Source organism: Brassica napus, chromosome A5 (assembly GCF_020379485.1).
Source record: "Brassica napus cultivar Da-Ae chromosome A5, Da-Ae, whole genome shotgun sequence".
Lineage (NCBI taxonomy): Eukaryota > Viridiplantae > Streptophyta > Magnoliopsida > Brassicales > Brassicaceae > Brassica > Brassica napus.
Genome location: NC_063438.1, coordinates 16,972,447 through 16,993,738, shown reverse-complemented (window position 1 = coordinate 16,993,738; position 21,292 = coordinate 16,972,447). Strand labels below are relative to the sequence as shown.

At 35.9% G+C, this 21,292-nt stretch overlaps 1 protein-coding gene and 1 long non-coding RNA gene across 2 annotated transcripts; both read right to left on the bottom strand.

The window, feature by feature from the left end:
* Positions 1-2,218: 2,218 nt before the first annotated feature.
* LOC125609209 lies at positions 2,219-4,152 on the bottom strand. Its single transcript, XR_007339614.1, has 4 exons — positions 3,831-4,152; positions 3,455-3,632; positions 2,881-3,287; positions 2,219-2,641 (listed from the first exon to the last, which is right to left on the bottom strand). It is a non-coding gene; the product is annotated as an uncharacterized LOC125609209 (long non-coding RNA).
* An 8,750-nt stretch (positions 4,153-12,902) lies between these two features.
* LOC106451832 (DEAD-box ATP-dependent RNA helicase FANCM) lies at positions 12,903-19,755 on the bottom strand. The gene is made up of 22 exons (XM_048780333.1): positions 19,532-19,755; positions 19,039-19,456; positions 18,893-18,975; positions 18,695-18,809; positions 18,536-18,627; positions 18,392-18,446; positions 18,198-18,319; positions 17,994-18,107; positions 17,722-17,915; positions 17,527-17,657; positions 17,379-17,439; positions 17,223-17,293; positions 17,104-17,153; positions 16,851-17,016; positions 16,640-16,767; positions 16,196-16,528; positions 16,048-16,114; positions 14,974-15,531; positions 14,188-14,607; positions 13,928-13,985; positions 13,658-13,804; positions 12,903-13,572 (listed from the first exon to the last, which is right to left on the bottom strand). The coding sequence occupies exons 1-22, from the start codon at positions 19,574-19,576 to the stop codon at positions 13,008-13,010; spliced, it is 3,993 nt and encodes a 1,330-aa protein (XP_048636290.1). The 5' UTR covers positions 19,577-19,755; the 3' UTR covers positions 12,903-13,007.
* Between the last annotated feature and the right edge of the window lie 1,537 nt (positions 19,756-21,292).

The following is a 21,292-nucleotide window of genomic DNA, read 5'->3' as shown; positions in this document are numbered from 1 at the left end:
TGTAATAAGGCTTTTTTTTTGTGAATAAATTTAACATTCATTCAAAAAAAAAAAGAATCCTTAAAAAGAATCACAGTAAGAGAAAGAGAGTTCTTAACCGGAAACAAAAGCTCTCTTGTCATTGTTTGACCGAGAATACAACCTACGGACCAGATATCAATTGATGCTGTTTACTCTGAGCAATTAAGGAGCAACTCTGGAGCTTTGTAACAAAGTATAACAATGTACTCACTAACTTGTAAACTAGAAACAGAAGATACTAATGTTCTACGTTTAAGAAACATGGAGGTTGACACACATACCCAGCAATGATCATCAGTTAAAGGTTGGTTTGAGCGTATAATCCAGTGAATATCAGTACTCATAAGCTCATAAAAAATGTGAACAGTCCATTAAAAGATATGAAAATCAAACCAATCTAAATATAGGGCTCTAAGTGAATGAGAAAAAAAAAATCATATATTGATCGAGAGGTAGATGAATTTGATGCAATTGAAGGTTTGGAGTATGATTCAGAGCATCTCCAAAAGACACTCTATAACATCATATATGAAGTTTTTTGTTCTCAAAAAAGAAACTTCAAAATTTCAAATTTGAAGTTTTGAATAGTGAAACTCTATATTTGAAGTTTCACTAATATAGAGTTTCACTACTCAAAACTTCAAATTTGAAGTTTCATATTTTATTTGCATTTTGGTCCCTACAATCATACACCACTTTTATGATTCATAAATATTTATTCGTTTATTGTTTTAATCTTTAAAAAAATATATCTCATAAATATTTTAATTTTTTTATACAGATTTTAAATCTTACACATAAAATTAAATAAAACTTTAAAATAAGATTTAAAATATTTTAAACTAGATTTAGACAACAAAAATATACAAAAGAAACTAAGCAAAAAAAATTTAAAAAGTTACATGAAGACATAACAATTACACAAATTTAAATATTACAACAACACTAATAGTCAGGTAAGTTTGATCCGAAACCTTCAAAATTTTCAAATATTGTCCAAATTTTTTTTGTGTAACTTAAGATGGTTGTTGTTGTTGTTGTTTTTGATGTATTTTCGTACAATTTTTTCTTGTTCATATCGAATATATTCACGAGTATTAATATCATTGAAAAGAAATTAGTCTTTTAGCAATATTTTATGTTTCTCTTTTACTTTCTTGTTCAGATCTATTGTATTTACAAGTATCAATATCACCCGATTTCAACAACTTTTAGCTCGTAATCTACAAAGTAAAAATGAGGAGAGCTATTTTTACTTCGAAATGCACTACTAGATCATATATGCATTTCGAAACTCATTTTATAGAATAATATGGTATTTTGTTTGAAGTTCAATATTAATTAAGTTATTTTTATTTAAATTTTTATATTTTAATAGAATATTTTATTTATTAATATTGTTGTAATATGTTTATATATCTGCTAGTTATTTACAAAATTTTTATGAATTCAAATTAGTTATGACAAATATAAGGAACATATTATAAAATACAAATAGTTTTGAAGTTGAATTTAAAGTTTTGCTTTTGGTGTAGAACACCTTTAAACTTCAAATATATAATTTTGGAAACTTTAAAATAGAGTTTCTTTTTGGAGATGCTCTTAGTAGAAGAAAACGAAGGTGAACTGCCATGGAAGTGCAACAAAACGACAAAGAACAAATACTAGGAAGAAGAAACATAGAAAAAAAAAACAGGAAAGAAGAATAGAGAACAGCGATGACATATTTTAACAGTGTGAAGAAGAAGATATCACCATTGAAGAGAAGAGGAAGCTTTCGGCAGAGTAAACAGGAGAAGAGAGTGAAAAGTAAGTTAACCATATGTTTTTTTTTGTATTTTACCTTTTCTTTTTATAAAATTGTATTAACAAAACAATTAACAAATATTCTATATTTTAATTAAGTTAAATTTCGATGTTGTCAAAAAAAGAAGAAGTTAAATTTGGATTAATCCAAGGGTATAATTGTATAATCTAAGTAAAATGAATTTTGGCATACAGGTGCACATTTTTATTCGAGTTGATTACATAATGAGTCACATTTTGAATTTACTTTACATCTAAAGTTACTTTCTACTTGTGACACACAATCACAGAAACCAAGAGATTTTGTTGACAATTTTACCCTTACTAAGACAAATGGAAAGACTTTGTATTCTCTGTTTTCTGTGCTATAATAAAGGCCACACGATAAAAAAAAGAATGTCAATCTAACGGCTTATAATAAAAAAAACTAGCTAATACATTTCGACATAAAAAACAAAAATTGTGGACATGGACATAGAATACGGAGAATACATGGATATAAAACTGAAAGTTGTGGACAAGATTTTGTAAAAATAATTGTGTGGACATGGACATAGAAAATAGAGAATACATGGACTGAAAACCTAAAGTTGTGGACAAGCTTTTGTAATGGACATGTACATAAATTAAGTCGTCACTGTATTTGATAGTACCCAATGCTATTAAAGCAGATGCAAGTGTGCCCATTTGTGCAAGCCTCTGATCAGGATCTTCTGATGGAACTATAAGTAATAGTTTTCTCCTTCTTTTCTTCACAGTCAAGGGAGCAAGATTGTCTTCCTGATGCTTTCTACTCTCTTCTTCAAAGCAACAACTGAAACAATCAAAACTGAGCTTGCTCAATCTCTAACACATTAGAATAATTATTCAATGAAGCATTTCTGTATAAGATGTATTAGTAGTAAGCCATAAAAATCCTCTCTTCATCTTCATTAAGATGTTAATCAAGTGAAATATCTCTTCAAGGTAATGTGGACAAGGTGTATTGTGGACAAGGTTTCTTAAAAAAAAACTATATCAAAAAACTCGAAACTTTCTTCTGAATGAGCTTACATGATTGATGAATCTGAATCGCAGCATTGAGAGGCTCCACAACCACGGCGGTGACAGGGGAGACTCTGTTTCATTTAGTCACACAGTCTCGTCTCCATCCTTTGATTACTACATCTCTTGAAGTTATCCATGGACAAGACAACGACAGAGAAAACAGCTTGGTCACTATAGATGTCTCACTTTAAGGTAGTGTGGACAAAGATATGTGGACAAGGTTGCGTTTACGGCAGCATGGATGCAAAGAACACGCGATACTAGAGCCAATATGACCACCACACGGCAGCCCAATGGAATCTAATCACGCCTTCGAAGGAGCAGAAACCTCCCAAATTCTCTCGGGTATGGATGAAACAAACTATCAGTTTACTCTGGCTTTGCTTCTAATGTCCATGCCATATCCGCTGAACCTGTTCAATCAAAACCCATATGGAAATATCACATACCCAGAAGACAAAAAACTAAAAAATGGACAAGCTTTAAGCTGTACACGTCCACATCATCAACACAACAATAGCAAGAAACAGAGATAATGAGAGTCGTCGTGAGATAGAAACAGAGAGAAGGGAGAATGAACCATATGTATTAAACAATGATTTTCTTGGTTGTGTCTGAGAGGTTGAGGTTGACGAGATCTGAGAGCAGAGACATGGCTTTGTTGGAAAGGAGAAGAATAAGCAATCCATGTACCATGTTGTAATGCAAATGGAATCTTGCCGGAATCCTTGTCTCAGTATTTTGTAATATACTTGTCTCTGTTAAGACAATGACCAACAATTCAGAGTTGAAAAAATGGAATCTTTTTGAATAGTCCAGAATAGTTAAGATAAAATGTCTCTCTTTCATAAAACAAGAGGAAACTGAAATAAAATAAAATTGAGACGTTAGACCTAACAACAACAACCACAAGTAGAGAGATTTGAAACGCTAAGAGTTTGCATTGAGATGATGACCTGCAACGAGTATAGAGGCTCAGAGAAACTCGAGATCGGGATCCCCAAGGCCGAATTGGGGGAGATGAAACTAGAGTAGCAAGAAATAAGAGATAGCTTAAGGGACCGTAGCAATCTGAGATTCAATTTAAATGGGATGCAACATCGAAAGGAGAGGAGGGATGGAGATGAGAGCGAGGCTGATATTCAGAGAAGGAAAACCCAGCTCCGAGGATGTCTTAGAGTTCTTAGTCTTCTTGTTGGAATCTGAAAATTGGGAACTTTCTGCAGAATCAGGGTTCGCGATTTGGTAAAGGGAAAATTAGAGGAGAGAGACGATTGTTTGGATAACTCAAGTTAGCAAGTAAGTTGGTTCTATCTCTGGTCAAAGGGTACTGATGTCTTTCACACCTAATAATGTGTGTCTCAAGTGCAATGTGGCTCTGCTTGTAATAGCAAACTCATAAAGGAGAAATTTACATCTAGAGACACATTATCACTTTACAATTACATCTAGAGACAATCTTGCTTTTGACACACTTTCTTCATGTGATTTGTCTCTTCTACCTTTTGTTTAACCAAACAATAGGTTTAACTTTTATTCCAACTAAAGAGAAAAAATCAATTGTGGAATCTCACATCGCCGCCGCCGTAGCCAACCCTTCTTCTCCGATTAGAACCGCCGGATTGGCTCTTCACTGCTGCGATCTTCCTCTTCTACAACACGAACTCGCATCGGTTCTTATTGACAAGATCTGGAGCCGTTGTCTCTCCAATTCAATCTATCAGGAGCTTCTTCTCTTGGTAACATGTCTCCTCCGCCGTTTGTCTCCACCCTGAAATCTCACATCAATGTCGTCGTTCACCGTTTAAAATCATTGTAGCCATTAAAAAGTCACAAAATTCACTGTCTGAAGTCAATTGTCACTAATGAAAGGTAAAGTTCTTGGCTTTAACGAGATAGCTTTATCTAAAAATTGTAAAGTTCTTGGATTGATTGAATTAAATCCACATAAATCCTCAAATACAAAGACTATTGATGCTGAATTGCTTTTAATTAGTGTTTTTTCTTCTTGTTGTTGATGTAATCCTGTACTGATCTATTAAATTGAACTTTTTTATCAACAAGATTAAGGCCAGAAACTCGTCCACAATTTGTATATCCACAATTCACTGGTTCAAACGATATCATTCATTCTATATAATCAATATCAACCCGTCCACAATCTGTATATCCACAATTCATTGGTTCAAACGATATCATTCATTCTATATAATCAATATCAACCCGTCCACAATTTGTATATCTACAATTTATTGGTTCAAACGATATCATCGTTCTATATAATCAATATCATATATACAAGATGTTTATGTGTATAAGAGATATGTACGTTAAAATTGTTCGTCCACAACTTGCTTTGTCTACAAACATTAATGTATCTATGTCCATAAATTTTCATGTATCCATGTCCACAAACATTTTTTCCTTCTTATTAAGGGTAGATTTGTCAAAAAAACACATAGGTCCCACTAGAAAGTGTGTCAAATGTGGAAAGTGTCTCTAGGTGTAAAAGAAAGACAAAAAGTGTTCTTTAGTGTAATCAACTCCTCATAAAGTGTCTGAGAGAGTAATTGTTTCTTTTTATTCGCATGTGTGCTGCCAAATTTACACACAGTCACCCAGGAATAGTAGTCGTACCAAAATTGCAAATAATTATACTTTGAATGTTTTTTTATTTTAATTAGTATTACCAAACATTAAACAAAAAAAAAAATTGTAGTTTTCCAGATGATTTAAGTTGATTAACATATTATCATGAGTGATGTATGCATTAATATGTTGCGAAACTGTATGTTTTGTAACTTTTCTATCCTAAGCCGGTTATTATTTACAAAGCGACTTTAAAAGTATATTCAACATGAGATTTGTGAAAAGTCACTAAAACACATTTGCAATTCCATGTTATTCAATCAACAATTCGTAAAAACTATATCAAATCAATTGTTATTCAATTGTAAACAGTATGTAGTAAGAAAAACTTTGTATAAAGATTTTAGAAGACTTGAAACTCATTTTTAGTTAGAAATAGTTCTTGTAGAATAATATGTCCATAGATGTTATTTAAAGTAACTTGAAAATATATTAGTTAATACATTCTGAATATATGTACAAACACATAAGATTTGAGACTTGCTTTGTGTTCTCGTTTTGCTATACCTCCTCACCCAGCCACCACTCTCTTTCCCACATCACATCACATCCTCCTCTCTCTCTCTTCCTCATTGGACCACCACTCTCTTATCCACATCAACCCCACCTCTTGCTCTCTCCTCCCCACTGAGCAACCACTCTTTATCCCTTCTGTTGCCACCGACGAGTTCGTATCTGAGGATTTCAGTTTTTAATTTACCTCGCTAATCCTCAGTCCCTCTTCCACCTCTATTAGCCTAGTCGTCAGCCTGCTTCCATCCTCTCACAGACTCCATGTAGTCGTCTTTTTTTTTTGGTAAAAAATGTAGCCTTGTCATTGATTGTGGGATATTCAGTTGAGTGTTTTTCTGTTGAGATAACTAAACTTTTTCACCATGTTCCTTTTAGAAAGTAAGAATACTTTATAGTGATGGAAACACCAAGGGAAGAATGTCCCGGATCAGCTATGTTGACGTCTTTGAGAATAGATTTGACTGACACAAAAAAAATCTTTACATCGTCTTGATAAGGTATATGATGCTACTCTTAATGGAAGGTAAGGGTGTTCTGTACGTGTGAGTTTTAAGTTGTAGTTGTTCTGAAATTTTTTTGTAGTCTTCATGGTTTGATACGTGGTGAAAACATGGAGTTTGGTCGGGATTCTGATATTGGTGGACACGTACGTACTCTTCTTCCTGCTAGCACTTTTTCATTCCAATTTTGGTTGCTCAATTCACACTGTTTCAAATGGTTTGTCAGGTGCAGTATGTTGTGGAATTTGCACGGACATTGGGCTCAATGCCTAGAGTCTATCGTGTCGATTTGTGTTGACCAGAAAGATATCCGCACAAGAATGAGATAGCAGCGACTCTGAAACGAATTAAATGCTAAATCCTTTGGACACAGACAGCATAGAGCAGGAGCATGGAGAGAATAGTGGAGCTTAAATGAAATTTTATCTTAGCATGGAACAAGATATATAATATGATTCTACTTTATACGAAAGTCTTCTTCAGCAATGAGTCAATGAGAAACCGACACACACTGTTTTCAGCAAGAGGATGCAAAGATGGGGAAAAGCTTGCAACAGAGAAATATCAGTTATATATTACCATTTCAAATCACCTAATCAAGTGGTTTCTTTGCTGTCCAAGAGAAATGACGAAAATCAGAAACTAAATTGCATGGAAAGCTTCTTTCTCCTGCATGCAAGGATTACGATTGCTTCTTCCAAGAACCTTCTCTCTCCTCCATGCACTGTTTTGTGATTCCTATGTATTAATTATCTAGCTTTCTCAACAAGTTTAGTTTCCTATAAATAAGGTGTAATCTCTAATGGAATAAAATAAGCTTTGAGTGATTTTTTGGAACCTTGAGAGTGATTCTCGCTTTTCATTCAATGATGTGTAATATCCATTGATATTTTCGATCTGCCTTGGTGCGTCATATCCAAGGGATCAAACTGATTCGTCCTGGTGCGTCATATCCAGGGAATCATCCTCATTGTCGTCTAGGTGCGTCATATCCTAAGGCATTGAGTTGGAATACTGAAAGCCTTATGCATCCTTCGTGCGACCATTCACTCCACATCTCTTGTCTTTGAAGATTTACGGTTTCATAGCAGCAAGGCTTATCCCCCTTACCAACTTAGAGTGTCTACTCCTTGGGAGGTTTTCATTATTTGGTATCAGAGCAACAATCCGAGTTTGGTATTCACTACTATTATCCACCATTCTCATCAATCCATCTTCTACAAAAAAAAGAGTTTTACTATTTATGTTCTACAAATCTGCTGGATCTTTAGGAAGTGTGTGTTCAAGTTTTTTTTTTTTCAGAGAGCAAGATTTGAGGACAAATATTTTTGAAGAGGAGGAGTATGATTTGATCTTTGGGCGGATTTATGAAGTTCTGGACATGAAAAATATTTAGAAATAAACCCATGATGTTAGGTAACATGTCCAGCCCATTTTATGGAGTTACAAGCCCAAGAAGAATCAAAATCAAGTGGTTTCTTTGCTGTCCAAGAAAATTGACGAAAATCAGAAACTAAATTGCATGGAAAGCTTCTTTCTCTTGCATGCAAAGATTGCTTCTTCCAAGAACTTTCTCTCTCCTCCATGCACTGTTTAGTGATTTCCTATGTATTAATTATATAGTTTTCTCAACAAGTTTAGTTTTTTTATAAATAAGGTGTAATCTCTAATGAAATAAAAAGCTTTGAGTGATTATTTTTGGAATCTTGAAGGTGATTCTCGCTTTTCATTCAATAATGTGTATTATCCATTGATATGTTCGATCTGTCTTGGTGCGTCATATCCAAGGGATCAAACCGATTAATCCTGGTGCATCATATCCAGGGAATCATCCTCATTCCCGTCTAGGTGCGTTCCTAAGGCATTTAGTTGGAATATCGAAGGCCTTCCGCATCCTTCGTGTGACCATTCACTCCACATCTCTTGTCTTTGAAGCTTTACGGTTTCATAGCAGCAAGGTTTATTCCCTTTACCAACTTAGAGTGTCGACTCCTCAGGAGTTTTCATCATTTGGTATCAGGGCAACACTGAGTTTGGTATTCACTTCTATTATCCACCATTCTCATCTATCCATTTCTACAAAAAAAAAAAGTTTTATTATTTATGTTCTACAAATCTGCTGGATCTTTTTGAAGTATGTGTTCAACTTTTCTTTCTTCGGAGAGTAAGATTTAAAGAAAAATCTTTTTGAAGAGAAGGAGTATGATGTGATCTTGGAATGATTCATGAAGTTATGGACATGAAAAATATTTAGAAATCAACCCATGATTTTAGCTAACATGTCCAGCCCATTTTATGGAATTATAAACCCAAGAAAAATAAAAATCAAGTGGTTTCTTTGTTGTCCAAGAAAAGTGACGAAAATCAGAAACTAAATTGCATGGAAAGCTTCTCTCTCCTGCATGCAAGGATTGCTTCTTCCAAGAACCTTCTCTCTCCTCCATCCACTGTTTTGTGATTCCCTATGTATTAATTATATAGCTTTCTCAACAAGTCTAGTTTCCTATAAATAAGTTGTAATCTCTAATGGAATAAAATAAGCTTTTGAGTGATTATTTTTGGAACTCTCACTTTTCTTTCAATGGTGTGTAATATCCATTGATTTTTTCGATTTGTCTTGGTGCGTGATATCCAGGGAATCATTCTCATTGTCGTCTAGGTGCGTCATATCCTAGAGCATTGAGTTGGAATATTGAAGGCCTTCTGCATCATTCGTGGGACCATTCACTCCACATCCCTTGTCTTTGAAGCTTTACGTTCCATAGCAGCAGGGCTTATCCCCTTTACCAACTTAGAGTGTCGACTCCTCAGGAGGTTTTGGTCATTTGGTATCAAAGCAACACTTTGAGATTGGTATTCACTTCTATATCCATCATTCTCATCTATCCATCTTCTACAAAAAAAAAAGAGTTTTATACATTTATGTTATACAAATCTGCTGGATCTTTTGGAAGTGTGTGTTGAAGTTGTATTTCTCCACATAGCAAGATTTGAGGATAAATCGTTTTGAAGAGGAGGAGTATGATGTGATCTTGGGCTTATTTATAAAGTTCAGGACATGAAAAATATTTAGAAATCAACCCATGATGTTAGGTAACATGTCCAACCCATTTTATGGAGTTACAGTCCCAAAAAAAATCAAAATCAAGTGGTTTCTTTGTTGTCCAAGAAAAGTGACGAAAATCAGAAACTAAATTGCATGGAAAGGTACTCTATCCTGCATGCAAGGATTGCTTCTTCCAAGAACTTTCTCCCTCCTCCATGCACTGTTTTGTGATTTCCTATGTATTAATTATCTAGCTTTCTCAACAAGTTAAGTTTCCTATAAATAAGTTGTAATCTCTAATGAAATAAAATAAGCTTTTGAGTGATTATTTTTGGAACTTTGGGAGTGATTCTCATTTTTCTTTTAATAGTGTGTAATATCCATTGATCTTTTCGATCCGACTTGGTGCGTCATATCCAAGGAATCATCCTCATTGGCGTATAAGTGCGTCATATCCTAGGGCATTGTGTTGGAATATTGAAGGCCTTCTGCATCCTTCGTGCAAGCATTCACTCCACATCCTTTGTCTTTGAAGCTTTACGGTTTCATATCAGCAATGCTTATCTCCTTTACCAACTTAGAGTGCCGACTACTCGGGAGGTTTTCATCATTTGGTATCAGAGCAACACTCTGAGTTTGGTATTCACTTCTATATCCATCATTCTCATATATCCATCTTCTACAAAAAAAAAGAGTTTTATACATTTATGTTCAACAAATCTTCTAGATCTTTTGGAAGTGTGTGTTCAAGTTTTCTTTCTCCATAGAGCAAGATTTTAGGACAAATGGTTTTGAATAGGAGGAGTATGATGTGATCGTGGGCTGATTTATGAAGTTATGGACAAGGAAAATATTTAGAAATCAACCCATGATGTTAGGTAACATGTCCAGCCCATTTTATGGAGTTACAAGCCCAAGAAAAATCAAAATCAAGTGGTTTTTTTGCTGTCCAAGAAAAGTGACGAAAATCAGAAACTAAATAGCATGGAAAGTTCTCTCTCATGCATACAAAGATTGCTTCTTCCAAGAACCTTCTCTCTCCTTCATGCATTGTTTTGTGATTTCCTATGTATTAGTTATATAGCTTTCTCAACAAGTTTAGTTTTCTATAAATAAGTTGTAATCTCTAATGGAATAAAATAAGCTTTTGAGTGATTATTTTTGGAACTTTGAGAGTGATTCTCACTTTTCTTTCAATGGTATGAAATATCCTTTGATCTTTTTGATCCGTCTTGGTGTGTCATATCTTATGGCATTGAGTTGGAATATTGAAGGCCTTATGCATCCTTCGTGCGACCATTCACTCCGCATCCCTTGCCTTTAAAACTTTACGGTTTCATAGCAACAAGGCTTCTCCCCTTTACCAACTTAGAGTGACGACTCCTCATGAGGTTTTGGTCATTTGGTATCAAAGCAACACTTTAAGTTTGGTATTCACTTCTATATCCATCATTCTTATCTATCCATCTTCTACAAAGAAAAAAAAGTTTTATACATTTATGTTCAACAAATCTGTTGGATCTTTTGGAAGTGTGTATTCAAGTTTTCTTTCTCTATAGAGCAAGATTTGAGGACAAATGTTTTTTAAGAGGAGGAGTATGATGTGATCTTAGGCTGATTTATGAAGTTATGGACAAGGAAAATATTTAGAAATAAATCCATGATGTTAGGTAACATGTCCAGCCTATTTTATGGAGTTACAAGGCAAAAAAAAAATCAAAATCAAGTGGTTTCTTTGCTGTCCAAAAAAAGTGACGAAAATCAAAAACTAAATTGCATGAAAAGCTTCTCTCTCATGTATGCAAGGATTGCTTCTTCCAAGAACCATCTCTCTCCTCCATGCACTGTTTTGTGATTTCCTATGTATTAATTATATAGCTTTCTCAACAATTTTAGTTTCCTATAAATAAGTTGTAATCTCTAATGGAATAAAATAAGCTTTTGAGTGATTATTTTTGGAACCTTGAGAGTGATTCTCACTTTTCTTTCAATGGTGTGAAATATCCATTGATCTTTTTGATCCTTCTTGGTGTGTCATATCTTAGGGCATTGAGTTGGAATATTGAAGGCCTTCTGCATCCTTCGTGCGACCATTCACTCCATATCCCTTGCCTTTGAAACTCTACGGTTTCATAGCAGCAATGCTTCTCCCCTTTACCAACTTAGAGTGCCGACTCCTTAGGAGGTTTTGGTCATTTGGTATCAAAGAACGGGCATTCCTAGCTAGTGAATCATCAATTTCACTTTGCGCCCTTGGGAAGTAGCTGATCTTGAAGTCGGAAAAACACATCTGGAGAATTTGAATGACCTCCTGCTCAGTTGAGAAGTTTGGCCAAGCTTGTGGGTCCGTTATCATTGCAATCAGGTCCTTGCAATTTGTCTCAAATTCCTGACATGTCGAATGTTGTAGCATGCTCTCCATTGTCCATCTTAGCGCTTCCAGTTCTGAGTGAAGTGCTGTCTCATGCCTCCTTAGGTTTTGTGTCCCCATTAATCGGATCTTTCCTATGCTATCCTTCCAAACCCATCCAATTTCATTGTATTGACTTGTGGAGGTCCATGAATCATCCACCATGCAAATATTACTCAAGCTTAAGGCTTGTGTTTTTTCAACAATTTATGCTTGTGGAGGAACCTGTATAGTATCATTTGCATTCTATCAAGCCTGACACTCACTCACTGCATATCTGACTAGTTTCAATGGGTCCATGTAAATACCTCTAAATAGCCTATCATTCATAGCCTTCCAAATATACCTAATTATCCAAGGATATGTATCTATATCATCTTCTGGCTCCATTATACTATTCTTCCTCCAAAATAGACAGTCCATGTTGGCGTAGATACTCGAGATGGGGAAATTTTGAGAGCTTGACGGTGTTAATGATAATGCCCATGTTTGTAAGGCCGGTAGGCAAGATCGCATGAGTAACAATTTCTTCTGGCTCTTCACATCTTGGACAGTAGTTATCACATCGCACATTGCGACGTACCAGATTCCTTGTGACCGCTACCTGCCCTGAAATTAATTGCCATATAAAATGACAAATCTTTTGTGGTGTATTCACTTTCCAAGCAAAGGCTTGGAATTTGGTTATACTGGGCTCTAAAACTTATTTTTCTTCGTTATCTGTCATTATATTTGTAGTTACCCAATATCCAGACTTGACTGTATATTAACCATTTTTGGTGTAGCTCCTCCAGCAAAAAATCACGTTGATGTAGAGCTTATTGCCAGACTCTGAATCATCGGTATGTCTTCTTGGTCTACATACTGTTCCAGCAGCCGAGTGCCCCACTAAGATAATTAGTGGGTTTGATAATTAATGGATTGTTCTCATTATGATAAATATGACACAAACTAAATACACAAAACATACATCCAAATGTCAACCTTTATACACTTTAACTTAATAGGAGAATAATCACCACAAACCAAGATCAAAAGATGGCCCATCCTTCGGCAAACCATCATTCCTCTGATTGCCCAAATGAGGTTTCACCGATGCATCTTCTTTTGTTTTCGTTTCTGACCTTTGTTTCGACAATAGCAATGTCGCATGCGCTTCCATGGCATCAAAGTCCAGTGTCGCGTAGAATGCATCATCATCTTCATCCTCATCCTTGTACTGTGATGCACCTGCATTGCTTCTCGGACCTTCATGGCTTTCCTTCTCCGTGGCTTGTGCATGAGCTTCAAACTTGTTTTCCAAGTTAATCACTGGGACATTCGCTGAGTTGCATAAGCTGAATTTCCTTTTCCGGCTGTCTGTTGAGATTTGTGCTACCAAAAAGTCTCCTGTGGCCACTGCATCCTTGTTTGACTCGTTGTTCGTTGTTTGTGGGGTTCTAAGAGAAGACAATGATTTATCTGAGTCGCTTCTGCTCTCATTTATTGTCTTCAAGAGACCAGAAGAATAAGGACTCGGACTTGATGCAGCTACATCACGAAATCTTGCCGGTAATGGTGATTGGCTGAGTAGAGAACGTCTGTGGAAACCATAGCTTATGATTCTTAGTAAACTCATAGACCATTTTACTCATAGTAGAAGACTTGTTTTGATTCGATATATACCTGTAAACGGCCATCATGTCAACTTTAGCACACTCGGCTTGAGTATTTGCTGTAGGCATTGTACCGTCATCTATGAAGCTATCTTCAAATGAATCGCTGGTCAAATCTACGTTCTCATCAACCGACATTTCTGATTCCGAAGACACCCTAATCAATAAGACATGTTTAAACAAGTAAATGTCAAACTCTGTATCAAGGAAAACTACAAACTGATTTGTGAAAGTAAGAAAGATAATCAGATGGTTGTTTTCGGATTAGATGATAACTTACTCAGCTTCCGCTTCAATGAAGATTCTAGCATTATTATCCGCGCGTATCTTCTTCTTGCCTTGAACACAGAGCAACTAATTAGCAATTAGCCAATTACTCAAACAGGTCAATGTAACAAGTGTTTCATTTTACGTTGAATAAAAAAAATTTGCTGTCGCTAATGCACAAAGTGTAAAATTCGACTTAAATCTTCCACATTAATGAAAGTAGATTCTGGAGATGTCAAGTTATTTGAACAAGGAAATACAGAATCATTTTACCTCTTATGTTCTTTACACTGCGAGAACGAGATCTGATATGGTCTGTCTTTGCAATACCAGGATTATTCTCCTTCACAGCACTCGAGCAATCTCCAAGTCTACGAAGTCTCTTCAACTTGCGAGGCTGTCGAAGAGTTTCTGACTTTTCTCCCGAACTCACGCGCCAATCTTTGCTAGCGCTGCTGCTTGCGTTGGTGATATTCGCCAAGGGAGTTCTCCACTCCTCAGGCATTGGAGAAACAGCGAAGCTTTCTGTTTCGTTGGCTAAATCTTCTTCCTTCTGAGGAGTTCTGAATTCATTGGCCGTAGAAGCAATGTGAACCTTTTTCTCAGGTGTCGATGGCTCTTCTGCCAATTCATTAGTTAAACTCGTGGGTGGAAGATCAAGGTCTTCTTCTCTGTTTGCTTCGTATGCAACTCCTGCAGCGTTAAAGATGTTATCAGAATATAATAAGTTCCAAGTCTTTGTTTGCACAAATGGAATAGAAAAGGTATATAGATGTGTCAAAGTAAACATGTTTCTGAGTTTTATTTCTATTACGGGCTCAAATTCCAGATGTTCTCATTGAAGAATGTATATGTAGAACTTATCTAATACCAAACCTATGTGGTTGCAGCCAGTTGCAAGTTGCAACCGCAACCTCAAACACTATGATTGATGCGTTCAGTCTGTGTGAATCAATGGCAGATGCAAATACGTTCAAGCAGATTTGCTAGTCATTTAATTACTATCTAGTTATATTTCCCATTCTAACCGATAGTAAATGTTCAGGATATAACACTAACCTTGGTCATAGACAGGTGAATCTGGAACAACGCCACTCTTGATGAAGTTAGTGAGCCTTGGACTAAGCTCCAAATCCTCACAGTCGTCTTCTTCATCCGATGATATCATAATTTCTCCAGCACAATTCTCTATATCTCCTTTACCTACATCGGTGGAGTGCCTTTTCAAAAGGCTTTGGGACTCCAAAGTCTCGTTGGCACAATCTGGCAAGAATCCTTGCTTTAACTTGCATGAAATATTATCTTGCCGATGTTTTGAGGAACTATCTATCGGAACAACGTCAGTGTGGGACTTATTCGGGGAAGAAAGTTCTTTTTCTCTTCCCACGCAGTCTGACCCTGGTACATTAGAAGAGAATGAGAGAGGAACCGGCAATACAAAGACCTTCCCCAGAGTATCAACGGACGCACATTCTGAACTGAAAAGATAACAGTGTGTGGGTGAAGATGCTTCGAAATCCTTCTCTGTAGTCTCTAATGTGCTTGTGGGAGATTCTAAAATTTGTTTTGCCTTTCTCTGTGATGTGTTGACATCCAAATCATCGGAAGAGGGTAAATCTGCACATTAATACAATTGAACGGTTGTGTTTCAACACTATAAGGAAATGCCTGATTTTCAGATGTATGAGATGCAGAAGATACATGACAATAGCAATTTGTAGTTCCTTCCTTGATGCATTGAACTCTAGCTAGCATTACGTAAGATAGAAAAACATCTAAAGATTGATTTCAGGATATAAGTTTGGAACTTTTTACGATTCATACTGCAGCCTCACGCGTATGAGAGCTGTTATTAGTTCCACATAAACAAGACCATAAACTGTTTGATTAGAGTCTATAAACATCTACATCCTATAATTTAGTAACATTTTATTTGGGTTTGTGAGAAGTGACATGGATCTATATAGAGTATGCGTCCAATAACCAAGGCTATTTAGAAAAGCACTACCTAAACAGAGCAGAGAGTACATCCCTAAATAGGCTCTTTCGACCATGTCGTCTATAGACCTCCTACTAGCTAAGAGTAAATCATATCCATGCGTGTTAGAATAAGATGAATGAGACTAAATTTACCTTTCGGATCATCACCAACCCTCAGACCTGCGTCAAGCTCATCTCTTTCAGCCAAAGGAGCTCCATACTATCAGAGCAAGTGATTCCACGTAAGTAAAAATGAAAGCAAGGAAATACCCATTTTATTTACCAATATTACGATCCACACCTTAATGAAGAAACTTTTACTTTGCTCTGTCAAAGTTGTCTCTTGCAGATGCTGCATAGCATCAATTAATATGCTTGTTTGGCGTGAATGCATTACTTTGTGCACTTTGGATGGCAATGTTTGGAAGTGAGGGAAAGCAATCAAGGAAACTCTCCACTTTTCCTCGTTGGGTTTGAAATACTTGGCGAGCATATCCATCTCTTCCGGTGTAAGCTTTTTCTTGAAAGCTGGAGTCTCAGTGGCAGGCTCATCTTGTAGCTTCTTTCCACGTGGAATGAATTGCTCGATCGAAAACTTAACATGCTGAACTTCTGGCTTATAAACATGGGGAATCTATAATAACACATGACAAGAGTATATGAAAATTGAACACTGAAGCAAAAAAAAAAAAAGTAAGGAAAACAAATTTAAATGAAGAAAGAAAGAGTTTTTAACAGCTCTTACCATCCTTGGACTAGGATGAAAATTAAAACTATTCATTCCTCCATTCCGCATGTGTTTTTTAATGGCTTGGCCATTTGCTTTCTTTCGCATATAGCTATTCTTTTCAGATCCTTCACAAGCAAGAACTAGTAAAGGCTAGTCAAGGAATGGCATAATCCGATAAAAGTGGCACTGGAAATATATGTAATGAAAAGGTCAAGCTTAAGGATATCAACTCGGCCATTATTTTTCCTTCCAGTTCTTCCCATGCGTTGGATCATCCTCAGAGGGGATACATTAGCATCAAAACATATAACTAAGTCGACTTCCATGATATCCAAGCCTTCTTCGCCGATAGATGTTGCAACAATAACATTAAACCCACCAGATCTAAATTTCTGTATGTATATCACGCAAGGGATGGTTTAAGAACAAATCATAGTTGAAACTTCTTCAATAAATCAGATCAAGGGGAACATGAATACCTCCAGAACAGCCTGCTGAACTTTTTGCGACTGTCCCTTCAGTGTCTTACCTGCAATAAACATTCATTGTAAAAATTATAAATGATACTTCTGAGTAACTGAAGATGAAAGTAACAAACCTGAACTTTGACCAATAAACTCAGTTGCTTTGACAACATCTTCAATATTACTTAATGCGTCCATTATGTCTCTGAAATGAATGAAGTTACGTAAATGCAAGAGAAGAAACGTGACAGATAGTAAAACAAGGGAACAAAAACAACGATTATACAGACCTTACGCTTCCTCTGAAATTCGAGAAAATAATGACCCGTGATGTCCTCGGATCTTTTATTTCTGCAACCATAGAATAAAATCATATGAATATTCAATTAGCTGAGAACTAACAAGACGCCCTGATCAAGATCTAAAAAGAAAACATACTGTAGTGATCAACTAGAATCTCCAACATCTTGGACAATTTCGGGCTTGGTGCTCCGTTCGACAACCTTTGCTGCATCAAAAGCTTCGTCATCCTAATATCTTCATTCTTACTCATCAACCTAGCAAATGGCCTGCGGAGAGTGATAGTCTTAGTCTTAGAGGCAACTTCTTAGTTTATTGAAAGAAAAAGCATACCCTTCCTGAAGTTTTTCTTCAAGCATCTCATACGCTGGCCTTATTCCATGACTAGAAAGAAGCTTGCGAATGTGATAAAGCGTGATAAGAGCTGCAAAGCAAGATTCTACATCTCCGTGACTTATATGGGGAATGCCTGGTACAGGTGCTTCACGAAACTTATCCCTTGCCATAAGTAATTCGTGTGGACTCAACTGTCAAAACCTTAGATGACATGAGCATTGACGCTAGTGGTGAAAAGAGAGATATAAGGATTCAGTCGAGGCACTTACAGTTTGATAATCCCTGCTTAGAATGACCCCGAAATTTTTAAGCCTGACAGCATATGGACGTATAACATCTAATAGGCGTTTAGATACCTCATCTGCATCTTTACCCAAGGGAACCTGCTCTGCCACAAAGACGGCTACAATTATTAAAGATGAATTTGGAACACATTTTGGAAAGAAAAAGAAAAAGCGGAAACGAGCTTGAACCTCGATTAGTTCTACTTTTCTGTCGTGGACATAAGGGCAGACATCATGGTCACTCTCGTTTCGATATTCAAGTGTTGATATCTGCAAATTATCAAGGATACCCTGTATGGCCTGTGTCTTTGCTGAAAAATGGCATCCAACAAGTTAATGAGTGAGGAGATTCATATAATAACCAAAAAAAAACAATCACTTACATCCAGGAGTTGCAGTAAGAGCCAATATTCTCAACTGCACTGGTACTGCCATCAACTAAAAGTTTAAAACAGGGAATTAATTTGGTAGCTTTATCTTGATCACCACATATAGATGGTACAAGATAAAAGCGTAGGCAAACAAACCTCACGAACTACAACACAATAAGAATAATTCCCTAAAGCTCGATGTGCCTCGTCGATCACCAAGCAAACCAAGCAGTTGGTAACACACGTTCCTGAAAGGGACGGTTTTTGTTATAAGTATATGAAACACATTACGAGTGTTTTAAATCAGAGCATCACCTGACTGTATATCCTTCTCAAGAACTTGTGGAGTGACGAAGAAAACCCTTTTGGTTTTCCACAAGGAAGCTCTTTTGGAAGGGCAAGTCTGACCCGTCAAGTCAATCGTCCATTCCTGCAGTCAGTTTAAACCCAGAAAAAACAGATGCTCAATCAAAAATCATTGTTTGTGGAAGAGAATCAAATCAAATGACATACTTGTGGTATCCCCACGATATTATGGCAGGCCTCAATCTGCTGCATCACAAGAGGCCTAGAAGGTGCGGCAAAGACAATTTTACCTGGCAAAACAAAAGGATAAGCGCAGATTCTAATCATGGAGACAAGAGTGGGTTTGTTCTTACCTTGTGGAAACCATCTGAAGTAATTATACATTACAACTGCAGCTATGAGCGTTTTACCAAGGCCTGTTGGTAAAGCAACTAATGTGTTTGAAAACAAAGCAGTCTTCGTTATAGCAAACTGATAATCTCTTAGAGGAACGTTCATTGGATAAATCCAAGTTTTAGCTGTCTCAGGATCAATCCCGACGCTGGGAGTGTTGTCGTTAGTACCACACTCGAAACTCGGGTCGGAAACAACAGGAGGATACGGAGGAGGAGGCTTGTGGTCGGCTCTTGCGATGAATCGATCAAGAGTAGATTGTCTTTTAGCAGGTTTAGTGCCATTGCCGTTGGTGAAATGGGTCGAAGAAGAAGAAGAAGGGTTTAAGGATTTGAGGCAAGCCAAGTCGATTTCTCTGACTGCTGCTTCCCAATCGAACTGCAAAAACAAAAATAACTTTAAATAACGAAATCTGAATTGACCCAGCCAGAAAGAGACTCGGTGGTAACTCACTCCATCTTCTTCTTCAACGAGTTCGATCGGAAACTCGGGTCCCATTTCACTTGATGCTCTGTTTTAGTTTAGGGTGGATCTACGCCTTTCTTTTCGCGTGAGATAAGTAGACAGCGTTTCTCGCCGAATCAGATTTTAGGTTGAGTGGGGTTTTGTGGAAGAAACCCTCGCCGAAGCCACATTGGCGGGCAAAACCAATTTTGGACAAGGGAAGGAGCAAAAGGAAGATTTGCTATGTGTAATGTTAATCCAAATTCTCTCAAAATTCAAATACGTAAATGAGATTTACAATAGTCAAAATCCGAAGATATTTGTGGTAATTTTTTACTAAATTTTTTACATCACACTTTCCCACATTCAAATTACACAACAAGACACTTATCACCAATGTTTTTAAACCCGACCCGGACACTGAACCGGACGGCTTACCGGGTTACTGGGTCACTAGCTCGACCGCGGGTGAACCACGGGTGAACCGCAAGTTAATAAATGAATTAATTTTATTATATAATAATATATAAAAATATAGAAACTAAATTTAAATATTTTCTAAAAAAAAAATTAAGACATAAAATAATAGTTTGGATATGTATATATTTTATGTTTAAAAACATTTAGAAAATACTTAACTTTAATTTTTATATTTTTATTTTCATTTGACATAATATCAAAAAATAGTTTAGACTATTTAAAATTTTCTCTAACAAGGTAAGAGTTATAACATCTAAAAAAAATCAAGACATAAAATTTATAAATATTTAAATGTCTAATGCGAATAATAAATTAAACTTCAAATACAAAATAAAACCAAAAGTAAAAGATTATTGTAATAAATTGTTAAAAACAAAAATAAACTAACACCAAATCACATCAACTAATTTTGGTTTTCTCTACCATCGTTCATTTCATTTTCTTCATGTGGCATAGTGAAATCTTCATCAAAATCTAAAAATCACAGATATAAAACTGAAAAGGGAAAACCTTTTTTTTTTGTCAGCACCTAACTTCATAATTGGAAACTTAGAATATAAAACATAATTAAAAACTTTAAAAAAGAAGTAAAAATTATTTATTGGTTGAACCTGTGGTTCAACCGGCATCGGGTTCTGGGTTTTACTGGGTTTTTGCGGGTTTTTGCGGGTTTTTGCGGGTTTTTACGGGTTTCTAAATATTGGGTTTTTCACAAAATCCAAACCGGATTTTTTCTGGGTCACCGGGTTTAACGGTTCAACCGCGGGTCCGGGTCGGGTTTCAAAACATAGTAGTTATTGTGTAATTTGAAAGATTCACTTAACACACTTTCTTTTGTCAAAAAGACTCTTATGACCATAAACTAAAAAGATTATCTCTCCTCTTCTTATTTCATTTTATTATTTTTCTTATTCTACTTTATGTAGTTATTTACTTTTATCTCAAGTCCTAAAATATATTAAACAAAAATAATTTTCATAATAAACTATTTATAAAATTGTCTATCTTTTAAGATCTATTTTCATATTTATATATATATATATATATATATATTAATGTGTAAACAAAATGTGGATATGGACACGAAAGCTTATATAACATAATTATAAATTAGTTGTGGACATGAACATCTTAATATAATTAAAAACTAGTTGTGGACGTGGACAATATTCATTCGATTCCATTCATCATCTCGGGATCTAAATTCAACTCCAATCAAAACTACATTCATCCACATCATGACAAAACGCAAATTCCTTAGATCAGAAATCTCTAACATTCAAGATCTAT